The sequence below is a fragment of the Rutidosis leptorrhynchoides genome, chromosome 10, assembly GCF_046630445.1.
Source record: "Rutidosis leptorrhynchoides isolate AG116_Rl617_1_P2 chromosome 10, CSIRO_AGI_Rlap_v1, whole genome shotgun sequence".
Classification (NCBI taxonomy): domain Eukaryota; kingdom Viridiplantae; phylum Streptophyta; class Magnoliopsida; order Asterales; family Asteraceae; genus Rutidosis; species Rutidosis leptorrhynchoides.
The window spans coordinates 292,215,066-292,234,843 of NC_092342.1; the positions used below are offsets into that span (position 1 = coordinate 292,215,066).

Consider the following 19,778-nt stretch of genomic DNA (forward strand, 5'->3'; position numbering starts at 1 on the left):
ATATATATATATATATATATATATATATATATAATTAATATTCCATACTTATGATACTTATGATAATTTTAATTGTCCATTGTTAGTAGTCCAACGTTCGTAGTCCAATAGTCCAATAGTCCAACAGTATAAATATATATATAAATATAAATGCGTATATTGTGTTAGAATTCACTAACACTATAATATATTGTCTTAATATAATAAGACACATAATATGTATATTGTCTGAAGCAATCCACGACCCATTGTATACATGTCTCAGGCTTGATCACAACTCAAAGTATATAATATTTTGGAATCCACTTCGACCCACAGCTAACTCGAGATTACTGCCAATGGTGTCTAATATTTCGTTCCAATAATATATATAGAAGAAGTCAAAATGATATTTCAAAACTTTGTATACGAATCCACGGTGATCAAGTCATATATATATATAAATATATATATATATATATATATATATATATATATATATATATATATATATATATATATATATATATATATATATATATATATATATATATATATATATATATGGTGCCTTACGATCTTTATTAAGACTATAATATATTGTCGTAGAACTTGATCACGACTATTATAAATTGTATTTCCATAAGTTTGGGAACAAGACATGTATAAATACATGTAGGATACAAGGTAAGTTAGCTAGGATAAGGTTAGCATCCATTTTTATAAATCATGTCCGTAGCTAAAAATTAAGAAAAATATCCAATTTTGTTTTACCCATAATTTCTTCGTTACAAATCCGTTTTGAGTGATTTGAGTTGCCATGGTTTCGTATCGAACTCAACATTATTAATCTTAACAGAAAAAGTATAGGTTTATAGTCGAAAATACAGCTTAGGTGTCAAATAAGAGAAGATAGTCATATCCGTCGTAAGAACGACATCTTGATGACCCTTTTGAAAAACATAATTTCACTTAGAGTTTAATCATGGATTTTGGATATATTTCATATCCATATAAAATAAGATTTTTCACCAAAGGAAATCTTTTAATTCAAAGTTTAAGATATGTTTTTAAAATTAAACCCAAAACAGCCCCCGTTCGACTAAGACGGCGTATATTCGATTTTAAGGTGTTCTTCGTGTTTACAAGTTTTATATCCTTATGTTAGCTTAACATACTGTCATAATACATGTGTTGAAGTATTTTAAAAGTCAAGTTATAAGGATTAAGTTTATTTGCAAATAAGTTTAGAAATAATCTAAACTATGTTCTTGTTGTTATTAGTTATAACTCAAAATAAGGTAGCTATATGAATATGAATCGAATAAGAGTATGAATAAGGTTACTACCTCAATTCAAATGAATAAAGTTGCTGGAGAAATAAGGAGAATATCTTGAGTTCAAAGATATCCTTGATGTCTTGGAATTCTTGAAGTAAAATCATGAAATGAACAAAAGTTCGAATAAGAATTTCTATCTTGAAATAAGATAGTTATAAGTATATGAATTGAACTAAAGGTTATATATGATTCTTACCTTGATTATAAGATGAAAAGCTATTGGAAAGAAAGTATAATTAGTGATCCTAAAGAGTTGTTGAGTTGGCTTGAAAGATTGGAAGTAAACTTCTTCAAGTTGGAAGGTTATCTTGATATGTTCTTGAATGATTCTTGTTATGATGTTTTAAGCTTGTTCTTGAAGTGGTTTAGGAGATATATAATGAAAGGTTATTGAATTAGAAATGTTCTTGAGTAGTATGTGTTTAGGAGTAATGAAGTAGGTGATTAAAATGAGATGAAATGTATATAGATATATAGATAGATACATTTAGATATAGATATAGATATATGATGGATTAGTTTTTGTTTCTTGCATTTTAGTCATACAAGAAGTTAAATGAGTTGGTTCCATATGTCTCCTAACTGATTGAGGGTGGCTAAGATCAATGATTTGGTATGTATATACCAATAGTAAATACGTTTAAAAGATGGGTATGATACGGGTATAAATACCGAATGAATACGAGTAGAATTCTTGATAGAATTGAATGAGATTATGAGTATAGCTATCTTTGTTGAGTATAAGCATATTGATATATGTATTTAAGTCTTTCAAAAGTGTATTAATACATCTTAATACAATACATATACATTTAGTTTAAATTAGGGTTTAAGACTTCGAAAAACATTACATATATGTATAGTGTTTCGAAGTCTTTAAGTTAGTAGTCTCATTTTATATATATAACCAATTCTTAATATACTTAATGAGATACTTAAATATCATTTTAACAATTCATAAATATATATATATATATATATATATCCATATATATATTCCATTAAATAATTATTACACGTTATGACGTTCATAAATCGTCAGACAACCTGGGTGGCCAAACGTTTGTATGAAATTCATTTCAAATAGACAAGTCTTAATAAATTTGATTGCCTAACATGTTGGAAACCTTAATTATGTAAATATTAATCTTCTATATATTAGCGAAAAAATCCGGGTCGTTACAGTTAGGTTTAGGACCACTGATGTGCAATATAAAAAACACAGGGACTGCTGGGATGATTTTAAAAGAAAAGGACTACCGATTAAATTACGAGTAAATCACGGGGACCAATGACATTGTTAACTCTTTTCTATATCATTTTGTAGAGTAAATTATACCGTTGGTCCCCGTGGTTCATCAAAAATTATACCAGTAGTCACTTTCTTTTTTAAAATTATACCGATAGTCCTTATGGTTTGTGAAGTGCACAACGTTGATCCCATACTTAACGCCCATTTAATTGCTTCATTAAGTACATGTGCTACACACATGATGGGCAATACAATAATTTTATATATGATTTTTTTACTGAGATCTGGTCGTTTCTGATTAATGTAGACGTCGACGGTTGTGGGAGTATGTGTCATTTAATATGAGACAACTAGGTGATAAGTTGCAACTTCTTGTCTTATAATGTTTAGGTTTTTGTAAATAGATTTGAAGAATCTAATTGCGATGTTCCACTATCGATTGTCAAAATCTGAATGTCTATAACACAATGGATGATGTTCGATTGCCAATTTGTTTTGTAACAATCTCATCATCCTATTGAACATCATTCATAGTCTGTTTGATCGAGTGTTTATAAGTGAGTTTTAGATTGTATTCGTTTTATTCAATCATTTCGTTAATATTGAATATTTGTGATAATCATCTATAGTTTTGATTATTAAGGAGTAGTAGATAATGATTACGGTATCATAATCAATATACATACATTGTGAAAAAAAATTAAAGGTAGATGAGAAGAAATTTTTTAAAGAGAATGGAACCGCAAATACATATCGCATATGATTTAGAGTTAAAATTATAGTTTTTTCTGGGTAAAATTACGGTATTGTTGATCATGTACTTAGCACATGTACTTATTTAACGGAAAAATTAAATCGGCGTTAGGTACATGACCAACACCGTGCATTGATCAAACAATATAATTTTAAAAAAATAAGGATTACCTATATAATTTTTGTAAACTATAGGGACTAATGGTATAATTTACTCATGAAGTCTATTTACTCATGAAGTCTATTTTTTTACCTTTGAAGTTTTGACTGCTTTAATGGAGGATATGGCAGTGGTAAATAGCGGATGACATACCGCGGAACCCTAGTGTGGATCGGATCACTTTAACCCAAATCCTTATACAATCAATCAGCCGTTGCAAGCTAACCAACAATAATAATAATAATAATGTCTCGTCGTGATTCCGATTCTAGACACCATCGCTCTCGCTTCGATCGAGAACCTAGGTACATATTCCTCTATATCTACTGTTATATTATCGACTCGATCATTAAATTATCATGTACAACAACTGATGCCTTACTTAATTGATGTTCTAATTTTGATTATGAATCGTATTTTTGTAATTGTGGTGATCATCTAGGGTTTAAGTTCGGTAGAAACAATAAATGTATGTTTTGGATCAGCTGGTATATAAATAAATTTTTTATAATGTAATCAGTAGTTTACTAATTTTCAGCTAAAGCCTTGATTAAGTCAGTTTCAGAGGTTTAAAGAGTAAACATATTGTTAGCGAATATATGAAAATGAAATTATAAATTGTAAGCTGATAAGTTTAGCTTAATTTCTGTGAATGATGATTATTTTGGCACATCTTTGTGCATTGATATTGGTAGAGGTCTTTAATCAAGTTCGTGATGGTTCGCACTAGTTGTGATGAAAATAACAATTTGCGCAGTTAGAATGTTGGTTTAAATTTATTTGTGCTAACCAAATGCACATTTTTGTTTGCTGCTATTTTATGTCAGCCCCAAGCGAGTTAGAAGGGATGCAAAAACAGCAACAGAGCGAACGGCCAGCAAGCTTAATGACCATAATGACCGAGATCAAAAACACCATCGCAAGTTGAAAGATTCTTTTGCTGCGGATACCTATGTTGTACCTGGTTCAAAGATAGAAACGGCAGCCTTGAGCAAAGAACCTGCCAAGAAAACAAATGTATATCGTGACGGAACAAAGAACTCTTCTGCGAACATTGAAGCCCATCGGTCCCGATCTCGGTTTCAGGTTTATCTGAAAATAAATTTGTTGGAGTTATTATAATCTTGTTGCATATATTTTATTTTATTTTTTATGCTCATAAATAGTGAGTTGATTCAGGTTCTCTTTTACAATCACTAGCTGCAAATCTGAAAATAGGTTTCTATTCACTAATCCTTTATAATTAGCTTTTCCACCCCCCCCTGTATATAAGAGTAAGTTTTCACCTGATTTTATAATCAAAGCATGATGTTTCACAGATTTAAAAAAGTGTTCTTGCTGTATGATTGCAACTGTGCAAGGTTTTTTCCTGTTGTGCGTGTGTATTTCAGTGATGATTATCATTTTGGAAAATTTATAATCTAGTAGTATACAGTTTGGTGTATGAGTGCTTATATAATCATTGCAACCAATTTACTTGGGCTGATCTGAAGTATTTGTTCCTTTTGTTGCCTTCAGTTGCTCCTGTAGTCCTGTTTATATAACTTGTTGGGCTTGCCTGTGCTTGTCTTATAGCAGCATGATGAGCGTGCTGGGCAAGGTCGTAGCTTCAGACACAGGGAAACTGCAGGTAATTAACAACAACAACAACAACAACAACAACAAAACCCAATACCACATAAGTGGTGTATGGGGGAGGTGAGATGTAGACAATCCTTCCCCTATCCGAGAATAAAGTCAAGTCATTTCTCCACCTAGAGTGAAAACACTCTCAAAAGTAGAGAAAATCATCCCTCTCTATTCGACGGATAGAGAGATTGCTTCCGAGTGGACCTCCGACCAATAAGTAGGAAAAAGTTTTTTAAAAAATAAAATAAAATAAAAAATAAAATTGAGACGCCATGAAAATGGTAAAATCAAATTTCCATGGGTTCTAAATCCTGCCTGAAATTTAATTTAGGCTCTAAGAGTCAGTCAAGTCGCCAATAAATCGACGCTTGTTGCTGACTCAATAACTAGAGCCCATCTGCAGGTAATTAAAGATTTTTAATTTTTTTATTTATATCGGTTGTTAGGATTTTATATTTTCTTTCATTTCTCTCTGTATTTATAGGGGCATACAAAATATCACTTTTTAAGTCTAGTTTCTCTCATTTTTATTATTTTTTAGAGCGCGAGGGACGGAAAGATTCAAGGGATCAACAGAGTGGAAGGGCTACAAACAGAAGTTCAACTATCGACGCAAAGCTGAGAGATGACAAAACCAGATTTGATGGCACCGAACTTGATTTGAAGCAAACTTCAAATAGAAGACGCTCATTTCGTGAGACAAAAATACCGGTTGATGTTAGCACTGGTGATAAATCAGCAACACAAGTTTCAAAAATACCTGAAGGAAATGAGAGGAAAGAGGAAAGAGGAAAGCCGATAGAGAAGCCACCGATGGACCGACCCAACAGGCGAATATCAGGGGAAAGGGACCCACAGAGGAATGAAATGCATAGCAAGAAATTTGAGTCAAGAGAAAGGTACGGTGGTGGTAATTTTGGAGGCTCGTTTAGGGGACGGGATAATGAACGACAAGGGCATAGTGGTGGGCGAGCTGATAAGTGGAAACATGATCTTTATGACGAAGCAAATAAGAGCCCGACCTCAAAGAACGAAGAAGATCAGATTGCAAAGGTTGAAGCCCTACTCGCTTCTTAACCATCTTTATTGTTTTTGTTCATGTTCACATCTTTTGTTTCCGTTCAACTGCATTTCACGTGACGTCTGTGTCTGTGCGTCATTGTTATTATTTTTCTTTTTTGGTCATTTAACTAAGCATGGATTAATCAACTAATGAACAATATCAAGTGATTTGTGATTGAAGTTTATTTATAACTTGTCGGTTCTACATAACAGTACAATTAAACAACCATATAATACAATTACAAAACAATCAAAGAACTCTTGGCATTCGTTTGCATCAGTTACTCTTGAGCTTTGAAGCATGAAATGTGTTTGGAGTTGAAGAGGTATATTCCTTTTTAAAGCCCTTTGATTCGGAGACATAACCGAAAGCTGACCTCTGCTGCAAGTTTTCGGCCATGGGCGGTTGAAACTCTAACCTGGTCCTGTGATGTGATGAACCCTCTGACGTTACAGAGCCGTCCAAGAGATTGTATCTGGCGGAGATCGAGCGGTAGCTATTGTGAAGCTTGTGTCTTTTGATGGCATGCATTACAAATGGTATTAACCCTTCCATTTTATGTTATGTTGCAGCAGGGCTGGCTAAGGCTACGGGCGAAGCGGGCGACAGCCCGGGGCATCACGCGGTTAGGGGCATCATTTTGAAAAAATTTATTAATACCCATAGTTTAAACCTCATAAAGATATATGTTTGCGTAACTGTTGAGGGCATTTTATAATTATTTCGCCTGGGGCATGCAAAAACTTTGATCAAATTCTGACCGGCCCTGTTTGCAGGTATAAAGTTTTTAGATGTTAGTTAGTTTAATTAATGAATGTTTATAGAAGGATACATATGGTGTTATATATAGGGAGGATGGCACATAGATTTGGCTTTTTGGGCAAAGAATAGTCTTGGAAATGAAGTTTGACTTTGTATTATGCTGACTTTTGGTGATAAGAGTTGTTATTTTGACCAAAATTTGATGATATGAAACTCGTGCATGTTGTGTGTAAATAGTGTTAAAGAGTATCTACCGGGTACGGCGCTCTGTATATATCCAAATTAGTTGACACCTATATGTTACTACTTAATTTAAATAAATATTACATATCCAAATCATTGAGAATAAATAAATATTTCATTTGACATGCGAGTCAACAAAGTTAAATTTAATATCGAAGATAACTTTTTAATGTATGTGTAAATCAAAGTATCAAACGGTATCGATCACTCCATTTTTGTGCTGCTGGTTTATGTGAATAATTAATACTTAAATGAACTACATATTAAATATTAAATGACTTTTTGTCACCCGTGTTAAGTCAAGATTTAAAGATGAGAGTGGCTCACTCGATAACCAGATAATTACAAAACAAAAGCTATATTAACAAATCAGAACAAAATATTAATTTGAGAAAAAGTTAACAACCATAATCATATTTATATACAACAAAAATGCGATTAAATCGATACATAAGATTGTAAAAAAAATAGTTAAAATTATAGTCGCCGAACCATTTTCATAAAGTAACCCGTCATAGTGGTTAACTACTTTTTTTTTTAGCAAAAATATTAATATGTATAAATATAATAGAACCGATGTTCCAGTGGAGCAACATTAAGCAGACCAAAACGATATGTAGTATGAGTACTTGGTCACAGGCAATCAAAACTCCTTGAAACACACTCTGTTCATTCTAAACAATATGAACGACTACATTGAATACAGAGCGACCACTAAAGGAATAACAATTGAAATGCCAACCAAACAAACAAACAACCACCGAACCTAATCCTAAAACAAATACATAAACCCGACCCCGTATTCAACCCCACATCTACACTCCTCAGAAACCGCCAATACCAAATTTAAAGTAGTAATAAATCATATAGGGTAAATATCGAGGATCTTAAGAAATTGTATTATAATGTGGTAAAAGTTGGACGCTTCTACTCTTCATGACAACAACAAAAGTTTTTGTTATTTGGGCATAATATTATAATTGAGATTTGGCTTTGAGGGTGGCTTACAACTATTTGAACATAATAATACAATTGAAACTTGGGTCATAATTAGACCTTGAAGGAGGCTCAACACCCCTTAGTCACCTTGTATCCGCCACTGCTGTCACCAATTAACTTTTGAAGTGAAATTATGTTAATACTCACATAATAGCCGGTTTCAAAGGATTTGAAGCTGAGGCGAAGTAATTCAGCAGATGTATGGACAAAATATTTGGTGGTAACGGTTCATCGGGCTCTTAAAATTGCTGTCTTGTAAACTTTTATACTTTCGTGTTATCTTTTATTTTGTATTTTTGTGATTCTTAGTTCTTTTGTTTGGCTTCTGTTCTTTTTGTTAAGTTTGCTTCAGCCTTCGTTTTAGTTGGTAGTTGTAATTTGGTCGTGTGGTTGTATCCTTATATTGTTATGTTGGTTTCTTTCATTTTTGACGAAAGTTACCGATGTTTGTTATATATCTTTCGATTTTCCGAAAATAAAGTACTACTACATAATAACCTTGGTAAAAATTTGACCCAATATTGTCTCGACCCTAGTCATATGATTTGATTGTATATAATCATAATACATCAAGCACTATCAACTAAGACGTTATAGTGAACCAATGATCCCTTGTGTGTCATTTTATTTTTGTTTTTTGTCATTTAACTAAGCATGGAGTAATTAACTAAATAACTAATGGTGTATCCTATCGTATACACACATAAAAGGCATAATAGTTGCATAAAAATAGCATCAGGAAGGCTGGAAACAACAGTTTTGTGGAGATTGTCCGTCTAGCGTTCTCCGCTGTACAGGCTGCTCCGTCATGCGTAAGCCCTGAAGGCCGCCTAGCGCATAAGCCCTGGCCGGAGAGCGCCACATTTAGCATAAATTTCGGAGCACATGTAACAGAACGTATCATCATTCGACACGTGTCCCCAAACAAATCTGGTAGATCTGACACTATAAATAGACCCCTTGAGTCGTCATTTTACACAAGTTCAGATATTCTGACAACTTTGAGAGCTGAGACTTCACTTCTCTTTCTCTCTCTACCTTCTCTCACTAGAAGTCATCCGGCTAGCACTCTTACGCTCTACGGACGACAGATTGATTAAGCCACCCCACAAGTTTCTACACTTGTGAACCGGGTCTGCAGGGATTATTTCCCGAGGGTAAAAATCAATCGGCAACACTCCGCCCACCTAAAAGCTAGATCACTTCTAGTCTCTTGTTGACATACTAAGCCTTACCTCATAAGGAAATAGGTGTTAACAATGGCGCCATCCACTAATGCAAAGAACACACGAAACGGAAAAGGAACGAAAGCAGCTGAAGCTCCATTTGTACTTGAAGCAGTCAATCATCCATCAACCGACGACATGGTCACTGTTGAAGATGTACCTATTTCACCACTAGATGGTACGATTGAAGAAACAGTTGCTGAAACTACAGAGAGGCTTACACATTTGGCAACTAATTCGAAGAAAAGGCCAGTAATCGAAGAAGTGACAGCTAAAAGTGCAGAAAGACTTCCAAATTTTGTTACTAATCCAGAGTGATGACCATTGATGCAACCACGGCGATGTCCGTCATTTATACCTTTTCGGCGGATGGCGGATGGCAAAGACAAGCAGATAATGAAAAGGCAATCTATATCAAAATACAAGTTATCCAGGCTACTTGACAAGCTGGGCAGTCTTATTGATGATTCTGGGGATGATAATGACCTGAGTTGTGATAATAATGACTCTGATGATGAAATTGACAAAGATGAGTTCATGTCAGAAAAGCAGGCAGTGTTGCTTTTCAATGACATTCTTAAGCAGACAGCTCCAGCAAAATACAAGCAACGCTTAGCGCAGCCCGCCGTCCGTGCTGTAGCTGTGGACAACTTTTTTGCCCTCATTACTGGAGAACAAGCCACCAAGCCACCAGCGATGGCAGAATCAACGCAGTGTTTCATTGATCGAATTGCTAATTATCCATTGTCCAGAAATCTTGCTATACCAGCAATTGGAGTTTATGATGGCACAACGGATCCGGAAGATTTTCTGACTATGTTTGAAGGTGTTATGAGGTTGCAGCATTGGGAGGATGAAACTGCGTGTCATATGTTTCCTATGGTATTGCAGAAAATGGCACGCGAATGGTTTGCTAGTTTGCCGCCAAGGAGTATTACCAGTTTTCTTGATTTGAGAGCAAAATTTGTGATGCAATACCAAAATCTACGGAGCTGTACTCTGACACATCTTGATGCACATGAGATCACAATGCATCATAACGAATCTTTGAGCAATTTTATGAAGCGTTATACACTTGAAGCACAGAAGATTCCTGATTGTCCAGAATCACAGCTTGTATCTGGTTTCATTTTCTGTTTGGACCAGCGACGGTTTAGTGCACTTGTTCATGCATTACGGTATGACTTGCCAAAAACATTGCATCAAGCTTTGGAGGTTGCACAGAGGCATGTTCGAGCTGGTGAGCGTGGGTTGAACAAGTTTGATACTGGCAGTAGTAGCAAGTCTCACAACGGAGGACGGTATTTTGACAGAAATCAGAGAAGGAATGACAATTCAAATGGAGGATGGAGAGGAAACAATCACCCTAATGATTTTCACCACAACAGAAAGCCAATAGAAAGGCACCCGTTGATTATGGCGCTTACCAAAACTCCGAAAGAGATCCTCTTCACTGAGCCAATTCGGACCACTTTCAATGCTCCAGCACCTATGGAAGAAAGGGAGGGCCCAAAGAGTGAGTTGTGGTGCGATTTCCATGAGGCTTGGGGCCATGATACGTACAATTGCAAATCTTTGATGAGAGAAATTATAGCGAAAATCAAGGCAGGAGAATTGAATCATTTGTTGCCTGGCAAACAGTACAGGAGGAATGATCCTCGCAGGAAATTTGCGTGGCAAAGGAATGATGGTAGCAGAGGACGCCATGGAGAGAACAGAAGAGAGCAGCAGGGCGGAAGAGATAATCGGAGCCAACCGCAGTACGGAGAACGGATCACAGAGCGTGAGACAACTCCAGAAGTTGTAATCAGGATGGTTTGGATTAACGATGGTCATTATGAAGAAGGTGAATCATCAAACAGCAATTTGGACAGCTGGAGATATGCCCCAATTATCTTTCAGCCAATTCAGAATTGGGCGTTATCCGTCCAACCAGTGATCATTTCAGCAGAGATAGCAAATAATTTTGTCAATTGTATCTACACAGATACAGGAAGTGAAGCTGACATCATCTACTGGCATTGTTTGAGAACTTTTGCAAGGCATGTGCAGAGCAGAGCTAGGCAAACGAGGATGAAAGTTTCTGGACTAACAGGAACACCGATAAATGCCATGGGGCAGATTCGTTTGGAAGTTGTTATGGGCACATTCCCATTGTTGAGAACGGAAACAATTGATTTCACAATCATAGATGGCAATTCTCGTTTTAATGTCCTTTTTGGAAGAACAGCTTTGGCTAAGTTTGGGGCAATAACATCGACGGTCCATGCAGAGGTCAGATTCCCCACTCCAAATGGAGTCGCAGCCATACATTCACAGTATGTGCAACCAACAAGGGAAAGATCAACGTTTGCAAATGGGCCAGAAGGCAGAATGAATCAGAGAAGGTGTGATAGGTTATTCAGCGAGGAAGAAGTTCAGGAGTTTTTCATTCCGTAAGCAAGTGTGAAGGCCGGACAGCGCTGGGCGCTCGGCATATGAAGAAGAAATTTGTCAATAAGTTATCAAGAACAGTGTTTATCTTTTCAATAAAGAGCAGTTTCATTTAGCATTTTAATAAAAGCAGTCTTTTACAATCGTTGTACTCATGCCTGTTTGGCATTTGAAGAACACATTTCGAATTATAAGATGAAGCAGCGTTTTTTAAACTTACTGTGAACCATTGTGGTTATTTTGCAGTGCATACATTAGCAATTGCATACATTAAACATTCATGACGTACTAATTAGGCTTGATCCACCTAAAAGTCGTCATCAATTGTTTATGTACTGCACAGTACTGAGCAATAATTTTATATTTTTCTTAAACAAAGTGCTGCCCGTGATAAATGTAAAACATTACATTTATAACCTGCCCACAGAAGGATCGTATTTTTAAATACCTCCGACGGCGGAAGCTTTTGTGCCGGCCAGTAAAGGCACAAGGGATCGGCTAGAAAACGTTTAAGTTTTACTAGAACGCACCGAGGCATGATACAAAACTCAGATACTTGTCATGACAAACATTATAAAAAATTACTTCACAGAACGAAGTTATATATTTTATGTATGAAGGCAAAATAATTAGCAATTCTTCCTCATATACTTTATGACGGAAGGCGTAAGACGGAGAGTTTATTGATTTATAGTCATTCTTCTAAAACACTTCATAATTCTTCCTCATTAATTTTATGATGGAAGGCGTAATCAGACATCATATTCTTGATACTGCAAGGCATTTACATATGAGTTACCTTATGCACTTTTCAAAATGATTTGCTCAAATTATACACTGTACAATTGTGTATAGAAATTTTATGCTCGGGTGCATAATTGATTGGTTTTAAAGCGTTAAGCATAAAAATATTTGCAACAAGCATATAACCACACATAGTCATCACAATAAAGTCAGTATATATATATAATGTTAAAGTCAGTAAGAAGTTTATTACAAAATATTGTTTGAAATTTTTACAAAGATCAATTAAACTGCACGCCAAGTACATCTTGAGCAGAAGAGTCTTCTTTGCTGCATACTTCATCATAAAAATCTATCTTCAGATTTATCAATTTGTTCTTGGCCTCATCAACTTTTTCTTGAGTACCAGGAGGCATAAGTTTGGCAATGGCAGCAGAAGGCGTTTGGTTGGGAGCAAGGCGTTTGAACAGCTTGCCGGTCACATCAGCAATAGCATGAGCGCAAGAAGCATCAACATAATCATTGTAGGGATTCCCTACAAGACTGGATCCAAGCACCTTAGCTATCAGACCTGGCACACCTTTCTTAAGCTCAGCAAAATTGCCCTCACCTTTCTCCGCCCTCCGGAGTAGCTCAGCAGACTTTTCTCTCTCTTCACTCAGCTGTTTCTCCAGCTCACCCACTTTCACCTGCTCATCATCCTTTTCCCCTTGCAGAACAGCAGCAACATCTTGAGCACTTTTTAACTCAACTTCTTTAGCCTTTATTATTTTCTGCGCATCATTTAAGGCACGCTCAGCATCAGCAGCTCTTTTACGAGCATTTGCACTTTCAGCTATGTCTTTACGAGCAAAGGCAAGAATAGACTCTTGATGTTCCTGCAGTTGCAGCACAGAGTCCAGGTGGTTGGTTAGCAGTACATGAGCTGCCATAGTTGATTCCCTGAGTTGATGAGAACGGAGAGCAGAGAATTGGGGTTTCAGCTCGGGGATAACACAACCCTGTACATCAATAAAATTTTATGAGTTATTTCAAACAGCTCACATCAATAAATTACAAGCATATACATGTAGATGGTCTTATCATTCATACCTGAAGAAGAGTTACAAATTCTTTATCCTTAGTGGCAGGGTTTGCAATGATGGCCTGCAAAGCCCTCACATGAGCAGGAAGAGTTTGCTCTTGAACATTGGAAGAGGTGACAGCAGGGTTAGTGATATTAGGAAGAGGAGAATCATAAGCAGAGTTGCCTTCCGGCCTATCTTCATGAAATTCAGATTCATCGAAGGGAGCAAAGTCTGGGTCAGGCATTTTCAGGCCCTTCTCTCCTTCACTTTCAAGATTCCTCTCCGGTCTCCGGTCACCGCCCTCCGTAGCCTTCCCTTGGCTATCATCCGACTCTGCTAAAATTACTAACAAAAACAAATTAGTATTATGAACAAATATAACAGTTATAAGCAAAAACATGTGCATTTTCAAAAGAGAGCAGAATGGACATACTTCTCCTGCGTTTTTGCTTTTTGCCCTCCTCAGTACTCTTAACCCTTTTAGAGCCTATGCTCTTCTTTCTTGTCTTTTGGGTTGGAGGAGGAGTAGGGTTGGTTTCACCCGTGATGTCAATTGATGCCGATGTTTGCTGATCAGCGGTGGTGGTGTCATCCGTTGTTCGCTCAGTGTCTGTATGATCAGACCCGGATTCGCTGTCTGAGCTGCTCACTGCAATTTCTTTCCCCTTTTCAGCATCAGCAGCAGCTTTAGCTTCAGCTGCAACTCTCTCCGCCTCAAGCTCTTCAACAGTTTTGTCACGAGCAGTGACCTCCACATCATCATCAAGATCAGGGGATAAAAGAGCAGAGCGGACCTGCATCATGGAGTTGCCTGCAAAGATTACACATTAATAGCAATATAAGTACACATGACAAACAGTGAACAAAAATCTATATATATAATAGGATGATCATATCACATCCTACCCTGTTTTTTCTCACGAAGTACTGGCACAGAATTGCTTGGCCATTCTTGGCTCACTTTGCACAGCACAAGGATTCCCTCATACCTTTCGTATGATCTGGGTGGAATACGGAGTCCTTTCAAGCTATTTACTATCCGCTGTTCTGCGGGAGAAATTTTAACACCCTTTCCTATGCCAGCATCAATAGCACCCCACTCCCGGACAACGGAGTATTCTTCCGGAATAACAGTTTCATCAACAAAGAAAAATGGCCTTTTCCAGTCCTTCAAGTTTGAAACTCTATTTAGACCAACAAAATGATTATTTTTCTTACTATCAATAGTAAGCCAGCAATCGCTAATTGTGCGGATTCTAAACAAAGAGATAAAAACATTAATGCGAGGCTTTATATTAATAGCATTGCAGTACATTTCAAAAAGGATGATTTTTGAAGACCATGGGGATGTATCTGACTAAGACAGGCCCCGTAATATCTAAGAAGGCGAAGAAGAAAGTTAGTAAGGGGAACACGGAGGTTGCCGTGGGTAATTTGTAAAGCGTATAAAGTAATTTTTCCCTCAGGAGGATTGTCAGCAGTTTGTCCGATAGTGGGAAGAACAGGGTTGTATTGATTGAGATGGCGAAAGGCAATCTTTAATCCATCTAAGTATTCACTAGTCAATGATGAAGCCATCGTGCTAACTTCTGGAATGTTAGCAGTATTTGATGAAGAAGGCTTGGCGTGTTCTTGGCCAGTACTCCGTGAAGAAGCCATGATAATACAGTAACATATATCAACAACAAGAAAATAGCAGTAAGATGAAGTGTACTGACCTTGGAAGACGGTGAACCTTAAAAAGTTGAAGATTGAAGAAGGCGATGAAGATTTGGGAGAAATATGCTTTTTGGATCTTGGCAAAGGTAAAAAAGTGATGGTAACAGGGTTATGACGGTTTTTATAAGGGTTCATCGGTGCAATTTTTATGATCATGATTGAGACACGTGTATGGGTGAGTTTAAACGAAGGGTGCAAGATAATACTTTTTACAAATGGAGGCGCGTGGATGATCTCAGCCGTAAGAAGACAATCATAACAGTGTCAGTAAAATTCGTCTGCATTTAATGCCTAAAATGTTTTCCCCGATGCAAGTGGGCAATGAACAGGCTGGTTTGGCATGCGTTATCAAAAGTTTAACAACTTAATCATTTTTCAAATGCTTAAGTCCTTAAACTGGGGGGACTTAATGGTGTATCCTATCGTATACACACATAAAAGGCATAATAGTTGCATAAAAATAGCATCAGGAAGGCTGGAAACAACAGTTTTGTGGAGATTGTCCGTCTAGCGTTCTCCGCTGTACAGGCTGCTCCGTCATGCGTAAGCCCTGAAGGCCGCCTAGCGCATAAGCCCTGGCCGGAGAGAGCCGCATTTAGCATAAATTTCGGAGCACATGTAACAGAACGTATCATCATTCGACACGTGTCCCCAAACAAATCTGGTAGATCTGACACTATAAATAGACCCCTTGGGTCGTCATTTTACACAAGTTCAGATATTCTGACAACTTTGAGAGCTGAGACTTCACTTCTCTTTCTCTCTCTACCTTCTCTCACTAGAAGTCATCCGGCTAGCACTCTTACGCTCTACGGACGACAGATTGATTAAGCCACCCCACAAGTTTCTACACTTGTGAACCGGGTCTGCAGGGATTATTTCCCGAGGGTAAAAATCAATCGGCAACACTCCGCCCTCCTAAAAGCTAGATCACTTCTAGTCTCTTGTTGACATACTAAGCCTTACCTCATAAGAAAATAGGTGTTAACAATAACAATATCAAGTGATTTGTGATTGAAGTTTATTTATAACTTGTCTTTTCAACATAACAGCACAATTAAAGAACCATATAATACAATTACAAAACAATCAAAGAACTCTTGGCATTCATTTGCATCAGTTACTCTTGAGCTTTTCTGCATGAAATGTGTCTGAAGTTGAGGTGTAATCATTTTTTAAGCCCTTTAATTCGGAGACATAACCAAAAGCCGTTCTATGCTGCAAGTTTTCGGCCATGGGAGGTTGAAACTCCAACCTGGTCCTGTGATGTGATGAACCCTCTGACGTTACAGAGCCGTCCAGGAGATTGTATCTGGCGGAGATCGATCGGTAGCTGTTGTGAAGCTTGTGTCTTTTGATGGCATGCATTACAAATGGTATTAATCCTTCCATTTTTTGTTATGTTATGTTGCTGGTATAATGTTTTTTCAATGCTAGTTTGATGAATGCTTATAGGATACATACGGTGTTATATATAGGGAGGATGGCACATAGATTTGGCTTTTTGGACAAAGAATAGTCTTAAAATGAAGTTTGACTTTGTACTATGCTGACTTTTGTTGATAGGAGTTGTTATTGACCAAAATTGGATAACATGAAACTCGTGCATTTTGACATTTTGTGTGCAAGTAGTGTTAGAGAGTACCGGCTGCGGCTCTCTGTATGTATCCAAATCAAATGACACCTACGTAGTATATGTTAGTACTACCCAATACATACATATACATATACATATACATATAAATATTACATATCCAAATAATTGAGAATAAATAAATATTTTATTTATCATGCGAGTCAATAAATTAAAATATTAATATCGAAGATAATAACTTTTTAATGTATGTGTCAATCAAACGGTATCAATCACTCCACTTTTGTGCTGCTGGTTTGTGTGAATAATTAATAATTAATTGAACTAGATATTAAATATTAGTAAATGACTTCCTGTGGGTTAAGTGGATTCACTCGTATCGTCTACGAAGAAACAATTTCTGGCTTGTGAAACCTGCTGCTGATTCAAGTTGGGGATGGCGAAAGATTCTTAGTATTCGTAACACTATTCGTCCACATATTATCCACCAAGTCGGTGATGGCAGAAACACGTCAGTTTTATATGACATTTGGTGTGATTATGGTCCTTTGGTGGAGATTCTAACAAATAGAGAAACACATAGGGCTGCAATCTCTATTGATTCAAATGTTTCTCAGTTTGTTAATGACTCGGGATGGTCGTGGCCAGATGTATTGTCTACAAAATATCCTCTTTTGTTATCTACTGATCCTCCTGATATTGGAAAAGATGATGTTGTTCGCTGGAGGGATGTGGATGGGGTTCTACACTGTTTCTCGGTATCGAAGGTCTGGGATACCATTCGGTATCGTCAGCCTAAAGTCCTGTGGTATTCTGTGATTTGGTTTGCGCAAAATATTCCTCGGCACGCGTTTATTGCTTGGCTACTTATGAAGCAAAAGCTGAAAACTCAAGATATGCTCAAACCATGGGACATGAATTTGAATGGGAATGGAGGTGTTGCTGTGTGTACTCTTTGTCAACTACAACCTGACTCTAACACCCATTTGTTCTTTGAATGTATGTATGCAAGTAGAGTTTGGGATCAAGTTAAGCAATTGATTCAAATTCCTATTAGTGGTAACTGTTGGCAAGTTTTCGTGCAGTTGTTGGCTCCGATCACGCATCGGAGAGTGTCTCGGGTGGTTGTTGCCAAGCTTCTGTTTGCAGCTTCTATTTATTTTATTTGGCAAGAACGGAATGCTCGGTTGTTTAGTAACAAATCGAGAACAAGTGACCTACTGTTTCAAAACATTTTTTCTACGGTTCGTTACAAGCTTTTGTCCTTGAGGTTTAAGGATTCGGTGCAAGTTCGTCAATTGAAGATGTTATGGAAGATCACATAAAATTGGGGGTTTTTGTATGTTTTTTTGTTGCGTCTAGCTCGTCTATTTTTGCGAGTTGGTTATGTCTAGTTTTTGCTAGGTTTGGTGCTTTTGGTTTGTTCTTGGACTACAGGGCACTCTTGTAGACTTGTGATCTGTATTGTATCATTTTTTTGTTGAATGAATTTTGCCGGGTGATTACCCTTTACCCAAAAAAAAAAAAAAAAAAAAAAAAAAAAAAAAAAAAAAAAAAAAAAAAAAAAAAAAAAAAAAAAAAAAAAATGACTTCCTGTCACCAATTAAATTTTGAAGTGAAATTATGTTAAAACTTACATAATAGACGGTTTCAAAGGATTTGAAGCTGGGGCGAAGTCATTCAACAGATGTATGGACAAAATATTTGGTGGTAGCGGTTTATCGGGTTCTTAGAAATGCAGTCTTGTAGTCGGCTTAACTTTTGGGCTTTTGTGTTCTCTTTTGTTTTGTATTTTCGTGGTTTTTGGTTCTTTTGTTTGTCTTCGGTTCTTTTTGTTAAGTTTGTTTAGGCCTTCGTTTTAGTTGGTAGTTGTAATTTGGTCGCGTGTTGTATCCTTGTATCGTTATGTTGGTTTCTTTCATTTTTGACGAATGTTACCGTGTTTTTATATACATTTCGGTTTTTGAAAATAAAAGTACTACATAATAGTCTTCGTCGAAATTTGACCCAAAATTGTCTCGACCCTAGTAGTATGATTTGATTGTATATAATCATAATAAATCAAACACTATCAATTAAGACCATTTGTAACGGTAGCATGATCGACCAAATTTGCCACCATCACACCACCATAACACCACAACATGGCGTGATGGAATGAAAAAGTTGCAGGCGCGATGAAAGCATCACACGAAACTTGAGTGTGGTGGACGGTGGGAACGAATTAGGGAGTGTCATGTGTCAAGATCTATTTGCAATTTCTATTTTGATCTTGATTTTTGAATAGTGTGTGTATTGTGATTTTTGATTGTTCAGATCTGCTTCAGGTACAACGATAAAGAAAGGAAATAAAGAAATTTACACTTCAAATCACTAGCTTTTATGGATGTTTAATAAAACATACAATTTGAACCCTAAACTATAGTAACTTATTACTAATTTTTCAAAATAATATGTTTAAATTAATTACTAATAATGAAAACTAAATAATATAAAAAGATAAAAAGAAAAAAAACTGGTGGGACCTACTATCTATCATATTTCATTACCCATCACCATTACAAACTCCATTAGGCCATCACACCATTACAATTGTCACATCAGCACTATACCGAGCAAAACCCCCTATCACACCATCACCATAAAAATAGTCTAACACGCTTCAATGTTTTTTGACATTAAAACAACACTCAAGGCCAGTTCTGAGTTCTGACGAACTTGAAATAAGAGTAAGATGTAAACAATTGTATTCATACCTGAAAAGTAATTTTGAATGTTTGACTTTATGTTCAGTTTTATTGATATAAACTTTTAA

General features: G+C 36.4%; 2 protein-coding genes across 3 annotated transcripts; both read left to right on the plus strand.

Moving 5' to 3' along the window:
* The first annotated feature begins 3,600 nt into the window (after positions 1-3,600).
* On the plus strand, positions 3,601-6,369 carry LOC139872561 (uncharacterized). 2 transcript variants are annotated; one of them, XM_071860460.1, is made up of 4 exons: positions 3,601-3,789; positions 4,312-4,570; positions 5,060-5,114; positions 5,655-6,369. In XM_071860460.1, the coding sequence occupies exons 1-4, from the start codon at positions 3,731-3,733 to the stop codon at positions 6,188-6,190; spliced, it is 909 nt and encodes a 302-aa protein (XP_071716561.1). In that variant the 5' UTR covers positions 3,601-3,730; the 3' UTR covers positions 6,191-6,369. The 2 variants fall into 2 exon arrangements, with proteins under 2 accessions (XP_071716561.1, XP_071716562.1); XM_071860461.1 differs by having other exon boundaries at positions 5,063-5,114.
* A 10,594-nt stretch (positions 6,370-16,963) lies between these two features.
* Positions 16,964-18,288, plus strand: LOC139871150 (uncharacterized). The gene is made up of 2 exons (XM_071858887.1): positions 16,964-17,029; positions 17,329-18,288. The coding sequence occupies exons 1-2, from the start codon at positions 16,964-16,966 to the stop codon at positions 18,286-18,288; spliced, it is 1,026 nt and encodes a 341-aa protein (XP_071714988.1).
* Positions 18,289-19,778: the final 1,490 nt, after the last annotated feature.

Bases quoted from the DNA above. Each gene is read 5' to 3' on its own strand.
- LOC139871150 (XM_071858887.1), top strand. From the start codon at position 16,964: ATGAAACTCGTGCATTTTGACATTTTGTGTGCAAGTAGTGTTAGAGAG. The intron at 17,030-17,328 runs GTATGTATCCAA...CTGTGGGTTAAG, and splicing joins AGTACCGGCTGCGGCTCTCT to TGGATTCACTCGTATCGTCT.
- LOC139872561 (XM_071860460.1), top strand. From the start codon at position 3,731: ATGTCTCGTCGTGATTCCGATTCTAGACACCATCGCTCTCGCTTCGAT. The intron at 3,790-4,311 runs GTACATATTCCT...ATTTTATGTCAG, and splicing joins CGCTTCGATCGAGAACCTAG to CCCCAAGCGAGTTAGAAGGG. The intron at 5,115-5,654 runs GTAATTAACAAC...ATTATTTTTTAG, and splicing joins CAGACACAGGGAAACTGCAG to AGCGCGAGGGACGGAAAGAT.